Source organism: Schistocerca gregaria, chromosome 3 (assembly GCF_023897955.1).
Source record: "Schistocerca gregaria isolate iqSchGreg1 chromosome 3, iqSchGreg1.2, whole genome shotgun sequence".
NCBI lineage: Eukaryota > Metazoa > Arthropoda > Insecta > Orthoptera > Acrididae > Schistocerca > Schistocerca gregaria.
Window position 1 is genome coordinate 774,130,968 of NC_064922.1, and position 11,630 is coordinate 774,142,597.

The 11,630-nt window shown below is 38.9% G+C and overlaps 1 protein-coding gene across 4 annotated transcripts in view; it reads left to right on the plus strand.

Moving 5' to 3' along the window:
* LOC126355249 (uncharacterized) overlaps positions 1-9,502 on the plus strand; it is an 85,024-nt gene extending 75,522 nt beyond the window's left edge. For all 4 annotated transcript variants that reach the window (XM_050005531.1, XM_050005532.1, XM_050005529.1 and 1 more), the window contains one exon: positions 8,146-9,502. In XM_050005531.1, coding sequence (XP_049861488.1) covers positions 8,146-8,286 — 141 coding nt within the window. In that variant the 3' untranslated portion in view covers positions 8,287-9,502. The remainder of the gene's footprint in view (positions 1-8,145) is intronic.
* Positions 9,503-11,630: the final 2,128 nt, after the last annotated feature.

The window sequence follows — 11,630 nt, forward strand, 5'->3', positions numbered from 1 at the left end:
GCTGTAGCACACTAATTTCATGTACTTAAATGTGAACATCGTTTCGAAACCCTTATTCCTGTTCTATACTGAATTATGAATTTCACTGATCTGCTTGCTGATAATTTGAAATAAGATCTAATTTATTGGATAGTTATATTATCTAATGATTTTAATTTTGTAGGGTTCACCCACAGCAAAACCACACTCTACTTACATAAGACGGTAAAACATTTAGGATTCTGATTATTCATCTCAAGTGGTCTGCTGTACAACGTAACATGGGTATGCTACACTGTGAGGCAGGGAGATGAGTTAGAGCAAGATAGAATCCGTGCGGTTTGTACAACGGCCACCATTAGTGTAGTTTTCAGGCGTTTACCCACTCACGTTTAGGCAAATGCTGGCTAGTTCCCTAAATCCACCACATATAATACGATTCAAAAACAAATAAAATACGATAACACACAGAACAAATTTCACGTGGTATGCAGACAGATGTCCACAGGAAGGGCATCCGATCACAAACTTAAATAATAAACTTCGTAAATCCTCAAAAAAGAGGCCTTGAAAACATGATAAACGCTACAAAAAAAAGAAAAAAAAAGAAATACCACTTGTATTATGTGACTAACCAGTTGGTTTATAACTTTAATGTTCTTACCTGACATTACCAAATGTTGGTTTATTATATCATTAACTGAAAGAAAAACCATTTATCATTGGAAAATATTGTGGTGGTAAAACAGTGACATTATTGTCGCAATGGTTAGGTAGTTACGTAAATCGGTTATTCCATATTCAGTAGATCATGGCGAGAATTTCTATAGAAATTTAGCAGAATGAGTCAGTTTACAGATTATCAAACAATTGCGTGTATAACATTCCGCTTACTTAATGATTACTAATAGCACATGGGCTGAAGCTTAACCAAATTAAACATAACAAAGGAACTAGTTCAAGTTAATGACAAAAATAAACACCTCCATCTTCTGTACTATAAATATTAATAATAGTTAATAATTTAGTTCTATAGTAAGAGAAATTTTCTGGAAGAGACGATATCAATTTAGATTCAAAATCTACTTCTTTACTTGTCAGACACTTTATGGTATTAGACAGATGACAAATGGTTTGTTACTCAGTGTTGGACAGTTTTCCAGTTCGTACCTTTGTGTGTCATGTAGGAACCTAGTTTTAGGTAATGAAGGTAGCTTTCTGCTTTCGCTCGTTTCTGTTTAATTAGCCCTTTCTAAATTCCAGTACCTCAGAAATTTACGCTGGAAGAGACTGAGTTCAAATATGAAAAGTATGTTAAGATGCTGGTTTGTTTGTTTCTCAAACTAAATATTTTGTCAAGAGCTGAAATCTTTTAAATAGTGTATAATATTTCTCTTTGTTTAGATTTTTGTATATATATATATATATATATATATATATATATATATATATATATATATATATATTCAAAAGTTGATACGTACTGCCCTACTTCTTGACCCCTGTTTATGTATCATACTAATTATTAATATGTTTCAGTTTGTTGAGCAGATGCAAATGACTCTTTTTAAAAATGTTTGAGGTTAGTACATTTGCAGAGAAACATTTATTAATTTTTCAAATACGTTTTAAGCATTTATTTTCTTCATATCTAAAAGTATTAGTTACAAAACCTGTGGCCTCTGCAAATGTGACCATCCCCTTTTCATGTATATTTGGTAGACGACTTAAGGAAAAGCAATAAAACTATACTTTAAGGCTACAAGTATCCTTGATTTTTTCATATTCACTGAAATGTTCCGTCTATCTACCCTTGACTATACTCTTAAGTACAACGTTTCCTCAAAATTTTAGGATAAATATACCACTAGGTAAATTTATGTCTTACAAAAGAACCTCAGTCACATTTTATATTTTGCAAAACCATTACATCTACACCTACATCTATATGGGTACTCCGCAAGCCAGCGTACGCTCTGTGGCGGAGGGTATCCTGGACAACTACTTGCCATTTCCCCTCCTTCTCGGCTCTCTAACAGATTGAGGGAAAAATGACTGTCTGTTCGCCTCCATATGAGCACTAATTTATCGTATCATATCTTAGCGATCCTTACGCGCGATGTGTATTGGCGGCGGTAGAATCGTTCGGCAGTCAGCTTCAAATGCCGGTTCTCTAAATTTTCTCAATAGTGTTTATCGAAAAGAACGTCGCCTTCCCTCCACGGATTTTCATTTGAGTTCCCAAAGCATCTACGTAACACTGACATGTTGTTCGAACTTACCGGTAACAAATCTAGCAGCCCGCATACGAATTGTATCGATGTTTTCCTTCAATTCGACATGTTACGCAGCCCAAACACTCGAGCAGTACTCAAGAGTAGGTCGCACCAGCTTCCAATATGTGCCCTCTTTTACAGGTGGACCACTCTTCCCTAAAATTCTCCCTATGAACCGAAGTCAAACATTTGCCTTCCCAACCACAGTTTTCACATGCTCGCACCACCTCATATCGCTTTGCAACGTTACGCTGAGATATTTAAATGACCTGACTGTGTCAAGCACGACTCTAGTAATACTGTAACCGAACATTACAGGTTTGGTTTTCCTGCTCATTCGCATTAACTTATGTTTTTCCTCATTTAGCGCTAGTGAAATTATTGTCGCAATATTTAGGTAGTTACGTAAATCGGTTATTCCAAATTCAGTACATCATGGCGAGAATTTCTATAGAAATTTAGCAGGATGAGTCAGTTTACAGATTATCAAACATTTGCGTGTCTAACATTCTGCTTACTTAGCTTCACCACACCAACTCGATATTTCGTCTAAGTCGTCTTGTATCTTCCTGAAGTCACTCAACTTCGTCACATTACCGTACACCACGGCATTATCAGCAAACAGCCGTAGATTGCTGTTCACCCAGTCCGCCAAATCATTTATGTATACAGAGATCAACAACGGTCTTATCACACTTCCCTGGGGCACACCTGACGATACTCTTGTCTCTAACACTCACCGTCGAGGACAGTGTACTGGCGCTCAAAAGGAAACGAGCCGGAGGCGTAATTACAGAAACCAGTACCTGTATGTTAGAAGGATTGACCCTGCCTCTTGAGACACTTATCCCACTGTGACACAAGGCGGTGAATGGCTGTCTCATAAAATTCCTGGGGCTGCGATGTTGACCAGTTCCGCAAGCACAGCCGGACGTTTTAAGGGGACCAAAAATGATGTAATCACAAGGAGAGAGGTCCGGACTGTACCGAGGGTGACCGAGAAACTCCCATTTGAATTTCTGCAGGAGTGGCGAGACTGTGTTGACCGTATGAGGCTTTGCAGTGTCGTGGAGTAGAATGACCCCACGGACATTGCCTGGTCGTTTTGATCTGAACGCTTGGCGAAGGGTGACCAAGGTTTGCGAGTAACGCTGGGCATTCACTGTTGTCCCGTGCTGCAGGAAGTGAAGGAGAAGGGGGCCATCTTGATCAAAGGCTCTGAGGGGCAAAGGATTCACCTTGGACGACGACGTCTAGCTGTACGTGCGGAACTGGTTAACATCACAGACCGGGGAATTTTATGAGACAGCCATTCACCACCTTGTGTCCCAGTGGGACAAGTGTCTCAACAACCAGGGTCAATACTTCTAACATACAGGTACTGCTTTCTGTAATTATGCCCCAGGCTCGTTTCTTTTTTAACGCCTCTCATATTATTTAAGAAGTCTTCGAGCCACTCGCATACCTGTGAACTTATTCCATATGCTCGTACCTTCATTAATAGCCTTCAGTGGGGCACCGCGTCAAATGCTTTCCAGAAATCTAGAAATACGGAATTTGCCTGTTGCCCTTCGTCCATAGTTCTCAGCCTACCATGTGAGAAAAGGGCAAGCCCGTTATGTTTCGTAGATTTAGGTCTCGCTCCTAAGAGTTAAATTTTTTTGGAAATTTCGCCTTTTGGGAGCTTCAGAAATTAAGCAGATGCATGTTTAAATTCACCAACAGTTTATCGTTTGAAAAGTAAGTGCTTCAAATAGTAGCTAGCTGTTCTTCCATTGTGAACATTGCTAAGAATTCCTTTTTCATAGCAATCAACGTTGGAGAATTGAAATACAGCTCTATCTCCTGTGTCTCCCACAGGACGCCAGAAATGATAAATACAATATCAGTTGTACTAACACTGTGAATTTCAATAGCTATATGTTGCAAAATAACCATGATCGTGAATTGTTGCAGGCTATGGCTTTTAAGTATGTCTTACAAATAGCTTATCTGCCACAAAACCCAGAAATATACCTTTTCCAAGAAAATTATTTCCAATGATAAATGGTTTTTCTTTCAGTTAATGATGTAATAAACCAACATATGGTAATGTCAGGTAAGAACATTAAAGTTATAAACCAACTGGTTAGTCACATAATACAAGTGGTATTTCTTTTTTTTTTTCTTTTTTTTTTGTAGCGTTTATCATGTTTTCAAGGCCTCTTTTTTGAGGATTTACGAAGTTTATTATTTAAGTTTGTGATCGGATGCCCTTCCTGTGGACATCTGTCTGCATACCACGTGAAATTTGTTCTGTGTGTTATCGACTTACGGGGGAACGTACTAGGACAGAATATCTACATAGCTACAATGAGTCGTATTCGATGTGGAGAACTTCTGTCCCTGACTAGATTTCATGATAAAGAAAAAAGCCCCGAAAGACGAAAGCAGGATAAGATTTGCCCCCTTCGTGAAGTTTTCGACAAAATTGACGAAACGTTTGTGAAATATTACATACCAAGTGCAGATCTAACGATCGATGAAATGCTCTCCCTATTTCGAGGAAGATGTCCCTTCAACGTCTTTATGAAAGACAAGTCTGGGAAGTATGGCATTCTGATTAAGATGTTAGCAGATGCACACACCTGGTATTTTCTAAAAAATGGAGGTCTATGCAGGGAAGGTTGAACGGCCTGCTGAACAATAGAGTGCAAATGCGGTTGTTAGACGCCTAGTGAATCCGCTGGCAGGGAGTGGAAGAAATATAACAACAGATCGTTATTATACATCCATAAACCTAGCCGAGGAGCTTTACAATGACGACAAGATGCAGCAGTTACCTTGGTTTCATATTTTTCCAAACTGAAGCCTGCTAAGACTCTCCTACTTCTTTCCACACAACACAATGCTAAAAAGGTGGATGAGAGAAAAAAGACGAACATCAGTCTCTACTACAATGAAACAAAAAGGGGCACAGACGGTATTGATCAAATGACGCGTCACCATTCAATAAACTAGGGACGAGAAGGTGTTCATTATCTCTCTTTTTCACTTTGATAGATATTGCCTGTCTCAATGCTGGAACAATTTTTATGATAAACGACCCAAACTGGAATATGAAGAAGCATAATGTAAGCATGCTGTACCTGCTACAATTAGGTCCACAGCTCGTTAGGCCATCTGTGGATGAGAGAGCAAAGAATATCATTGGTTTACAAAAGCCTGTCATCTCTGCAATGGAAAATGTTCTAGGGAAAACGACACCCAGCGCTACTGCCACTGTTCAATCTGTTGAACTTTACTCAAGAGGAAGATGTCACATCTGTTTGAAGAATAAAAACTCTAAAAAGGAAAAAGACAAGATGACAACAGTGTCTATAGTTTGTTGCTGGTGTTCCAAATATGTGTGTTCCACTCATTCTTCAAAAAGAATCATATGCCAAGGTTGTGGAATTGAAAGTGAAAGTGAGTAGGAAGGAAAAACTCAATTGTAATTTATTGTTTTCTTATTTGTGGTTTGCTGTTGTATGTTCCTATAAGATTTCTTAATATAAAAGTGATGTATATGAAAGTGTTAGTTTCATGATAAAAATATAATAATATCTCTCGTATTCATTATTTGATTTATTTTGTTTGTATATGTTATAATATATATGGAAAGTGTGTTGCAACATAGTAAAGGAATTCCTAGTTCATTAAAAAATAAAAAAATAAAATAAAGAAACGAACAAAAACGTTAAAAAGAGAAAATAATGTGAGAACAATTTTTGACTCCCCCCCCACTTAGACATCCATGTGACAGATCTGAACTTTGTGGTGCTAGTGTTAAAATTGATCTACTCCTCCCACTACCGGCCACGTTAGTTGGATAACTTGCGACGATATGTGTGCACAGTTTACAAGAAACTTTCACAGAAAAATCCTCAGGGCGGACAAATGCAAAAATATCTTTTTTTTCATGAAGAATATTGCTGTTTAAGGATTGCAACATATGTTCATTGCTGTTCACCCAGAGCAGTACACGTGACATCTGATAATATTACTTCCCTCGCTAATATTTGTTTATGATATTTTCTGATTTGTTCCAAGGTGTCATGTGTGCAATGTATCGTGATGAGACTGAGAAAGATACTTTACTGGATATGTAACGTAATTAAAACCGAATTTAAGTATAGTTACTTCATATACAGGTCTACATATAAGACCAAAATATTGACTTGGATAACAGTAGTCTGTATTTAATTCATTTACATTGTGTACACAGAATATTACAGATAAAACTGCTACTTCTACAACGATTACAACTGTTATTGCTGTATGAGGTTTTCAACAAATAAACTTGTCCTTCTGATTTCGAAATTCTGTCTGTCAGGCGTGTTATGTCATTAGGTAAAAAAAAAAAGATGTTGGTAGCAGCACTTATTGTTCCTTTCTGAGCTGAGTTTGGTTTCAAAAGGACAACTCGTAGTATTCACTTTTCTGTACTGCAAGACAGAATATTAATCCTTTCACTTTCCTGAGACAAAATATCTATAAACAATAAGTCTTTTAATCAGCCCTGCATCTTATTTGTACAGAACGACTTTGTGCAATGACTTATTTCCTTCTCCAAAATCAATACTTAAGAAACTGATGCTGTATAACAGTTCTGAATGAAAATAATCACAGTATATTGACATAATGAATTGTTTGAAGACAAGATTTTGATTTATTTTCTAACTATTGACTGTGTATTAAATTTACCGCTAATGCGTTAAGTTTTGATGTTTGAAAATGAATATGCTTTTTATGTGCTTCGTTTTACTTAGCTGTTCACACAAAGAGAACTAATTTTTATTATTCTGAATTAAAAGCAAAGTCATTTTCAAACATACTGTAACTTACGATTGAATCTTGTTGGATTCGTATGAAAAATTACACGCCAGACGGAAAAGTCTCGCCCTACTACGTCTGTTGAATAGTAAAGCACAGCTGTCAGTAGTCTTTTTGTTTAACATGGCACCAGCTATTTCTTAGCTACACCATTAACATCATAAAACTTATATAAAATCTGATATCATATAACTCGTAATTGATATTTCTACAGCCAAATAGCTTGGATAACTCGCAAGAAACGTCGATTGATGAAATTTTATTACGTAATTCTGAAAGATATTACTCTGTAAACAATTAACTATCGAATACCTTTCCTGGAATCGAGATTGTGGGTTTATTAGAATTACCAATGGTAGAAAAATATTGTAATTATTTGAATTGTACAGCAAATTCACTTGCAAAAACTTCAAAGCATTGTTAGAGTTTAAGAATAGCATATTGCAGCCCCGTCAACAACTGTGATACACAAATATATTGAAAAATGCGCCTCAGTTGCAAAAATTTTCTGGTCTTTACCCAGGTTTCAGGTAGAATAATGTAGCCTTCTTCAGAAGCATAAAATTACAATAACATTCCAGAGTAAGGCACAGTCAACATTAAAAATTCTATAGTGCTGTGGCACCATGTCGAATTAAAGCTACTGAACTGAAGTCCAGCCTCGGCATCACTTCATCGCACGGTCGGTCGGCAGCGGCAACTACGTTTTCACTGACTTGAGTTAAGTAGTTTTAATTCGACATGGTACCACGGTACTATAGGTTTTAATTTTTAATGTTGACTGTGCCTTATTCTGGCATGTTATAGTAATATTGTGCTTCTGAAGAAGGCTAGATTATTCTAGCCGAAATCTGGGTGATGAAAAGAAAATTTTCGCATCTGAGGCGGATTGTTCAATAGATTGTTAGAGTATTGCCTCCAAAAACACCTCTCATTTTGTTCTTTGAAAACAGGACATCTGTTTCTTAAGAGTTGATCTACTTTTCATTGGACAATGTTGGTACTGCCTCTTATACTGGATGTTAACCGTTTGCAGGATTCGTATCGCAATGTGGCACAAACACGTGCCGAGTTCCGCGAGTCTCTCCGGCAAGCTCTGCGGCCAGCTACGACCACGACCACGACCACGACGACCACTACGCAAAGTTCCACGACCTCAGACAGCAACGAAATCTAAGGTCGAGCACAGCCAGCGGTTGCTCATAACCTCAAGAGCGTGGAACAGTGACTTCTTTCATGGTGACCTTATTTTCTCTAAGGAGAAACTATGCAGTTAACATTCTTCCGAAGTTTAGTGGTAATACCATCTCCATTCCAAACTATCATGGTGTAGTCTATGTTGCTGTGAGTGCAATCGTCGTGTCTAGCGTGATGTATCTGAAGACTCACAAAAGTAGTTTCGTATTGAGGATTATCTTAAAATATTAAAACGATGTTTTATTGTGTTCTCTTAGGTTGTGAATACAGAAGTGCCATTGTCTGAATGTACAGGTTGCAGCATAGATAACATTCACATCTAGAAGGGTAATTCGTATATATTTCAGGGATATATGGATACGTGAATCAAGAAACCTCTGAATAATTAATTTATAGAAAGCACTTATGATACATTTTTCAGTCATAATATCTACTAAGGGGTCATCTTTAGTGACAAACACTGATGAAGACGTTTGCGGAAGTTGTCTTTGGCTTCTGGGATCAGCATGAATTAATGGTAGTAGTGACTTCTGGCGTTTCGTACTATCATTACACGATTCAGGAGCAGCGTACATCAATGAAACGTAGCTTTGAAGTGTCCAAGAACAAACTTTTCACGTAATTTCAGATGACCTAACGGTACAGTGTGTGTCAAGACGTAACAGGATTAGCTGACTGAAAAACATTTCTTCCAAAGTCGAAAACGAACATACAGAAGTCTAGGCTGTGAAACCATACTACAGAATGTTTCAGAATTTTTTTCATGTCATACCTCGTGTACGAAATGCGGCTTCCATTCGTCAAATTCAATATCACTACGTCTAGTAGCTACATCGAACATATGAGACGCATGTTATTTAAATTTGGGTCAGTTACCAGTCGGCCTCCACGCAACATTTTGTCAGGTTTGTACAATAGGCATACAAAAACTGCCACTCGTAAAATTACACATCAGAATATCATCAATAACGTATGTTACTAGATCGCTTTTACTTTTAAAAATAATTAAAGAATTGCGTCTCAGTGACGTGTATAAACATAAATAACTTTTACAGTTCCTTGTTTCATATGCCTTTTATGTCCCTACGGTACCTTATGTTTCAGAGGTGACCTACAACATTTTCATTAAATAAATGTATATAAGTATTTATTCGTGTCTATACGTCAAAAGAAATTAAAAAGTGATATTTCCTTAATGTTAGCGTTCCATGTTTACTGTTTATTTGCTATTGGTCCTACGCCCTAAGGACTATTTCGTTGTAGGATTTAGCCACGAGGTAAGCAAGTAAATGCATGATGTTTCAAAAAGAAGATACATATTTCGAACGCACATATTTTTTTAAGGAATACAACATACAAGTTTGAACCTTGGGACACATGTTTGGATTACAGATGTTCAATATGCACTCCACTAGCGACAAGAACAAAATTGAAACTAAAATCCCTCCCATACTTGGATAAGCACGTCCATCGTCACTGGTGTACAACAGGATGGATTCGGTTCTTCGCGTCTTCTGGATTCTGCGATAGTGTTGTGCGCAAACGTTGACTTTAATGAAACTCCTCAGGAAGAAGTCACAGGGCGAGAAATCTGGTGGCCGCGGAGATCAGATGAGGAGTGCTAAGTTACCGGGTGTTTGACGACAAATCTAACCGCTTGGTATAGTTCCATTCAGAGATTCACATACTTGATGTCTCCAGTGAGGGGATGACCCATATTGTTGAAAAATGAAGTAGTCCTTGTACAGCCTCGGGCACAACACGTTTGAAACATAGCAAGATACAGCTGGCCCGCCCGGTTAGCCGTGTGGTCTAACTCACGGCTTTCCAGTCTGGGAAGGAGCGCCTGGTCCCCGGCACGGATCCGCCGGGCGAACTTGTATTGAGGTCCGGTTAGGCGGCCAGTCTGTCGATAGCCTTTAGGCGGTTTTCCATCTGCCCCGACGAATGCGGGCTGGTTTCCCCAATGCCACCTCAGGTACACTATGTCGGCGATTGCTGCGCAAACAAGTTCAGCACATACGCGTACACCACCATTACTCTACCACGCAAAAATAGGAGTTACAGTCGTCTGGTGTGAGACTTTCCCTGTGGGGGTCCACCGAGGGTCGAACCGCACAATGGAAAATTGTACTGAAATGCAGGAGGATCTGCAGCGAATTGACGCATGGTGCACGGAATGGCAATTGAATCTCAATGTATTCAAGTGTAATGTGATGCGAATACATAGAAAGATAGGTCACTTATCATTTAGCTACAAAACAGCAGGTCAGCAACTGGAAGCAGTTAATTCCATAAATTATCTGGGAGTACGCATTAGGAGTGATTTAAAATGGAATGATAATATAAAGTTGATCGTCGGTAAAGCAGATGCCAGACTGAGATTCACTGGAAGAATCCTAAGGAAATGCAATCCTACAACAAAGGAAGTAGGTTACAGTACGCTTGTTCGCCCACTGCTTGAATACTGCTCAGCAGTGTGGGATCCGCACCAGATAGGGTTGATAGAAGAGACAGAGAAGATCCAACGGAGAGCAGCGCGCTTCGTTACAGGATCATTTAATAATCGCGAAAGCGTTACGGATATGATAGATAAACTCCAGTGGAAGACTCTGCAGGAGAGACGTTCAGTAGCTCGGTACGGGCTTTTCTTAAAGTTTCGAGAACATACCTTCACCGAAGAGTCAAGCAGTATATTGCTCCCTCCTACGTATATCTAGCGAAGAGACCATGTGGATAAAATCAGAGAGATTAGAGCCCACACAGAAGCATACCGACAATCCTTCTTTCCACGTACAATACGAGACTGGAATAGAAGGGAGAACCGATAGAGGTACTCAGGGTACCCTCCGCCACACACCGTCAGGTGGCTTGCGGAGTATGGATGTAGATGTAGATGTAGAACCCTGAAAGAGTGGTTCGGTGTGGGACGGCGGAGGGCTGAAGTGGACTGCGGTAGTCGTCGTAGTGTTGTGGACCACTGCACCTGCGGCGAGGACGGAGCCTCTCCGTTCGTTTCTAGGCCCCTGGTTAACATACAATACAATACAATACAAGATACAGCTGACCGTTAATAGCGTCTCCGTCAAAGAAGAATGAGCCGAAAAGAATGAGTGGGATATCATATAAAACATATAGATTTGTGTGAATCTCGTACATGTTCAATGTGTGTAAGTAGTTTCTGTAGGTCACAAATTCGGACATTGCGTTTTTATACTTCCTACTAACGTAGAAAGTCGCTTTATTACTGAACACGATGCGTTGTGCGAAAGGGTTATCATTGTCAGCAGCATTCTAAACCTCGTCAGAAAATGCCCCATGCTT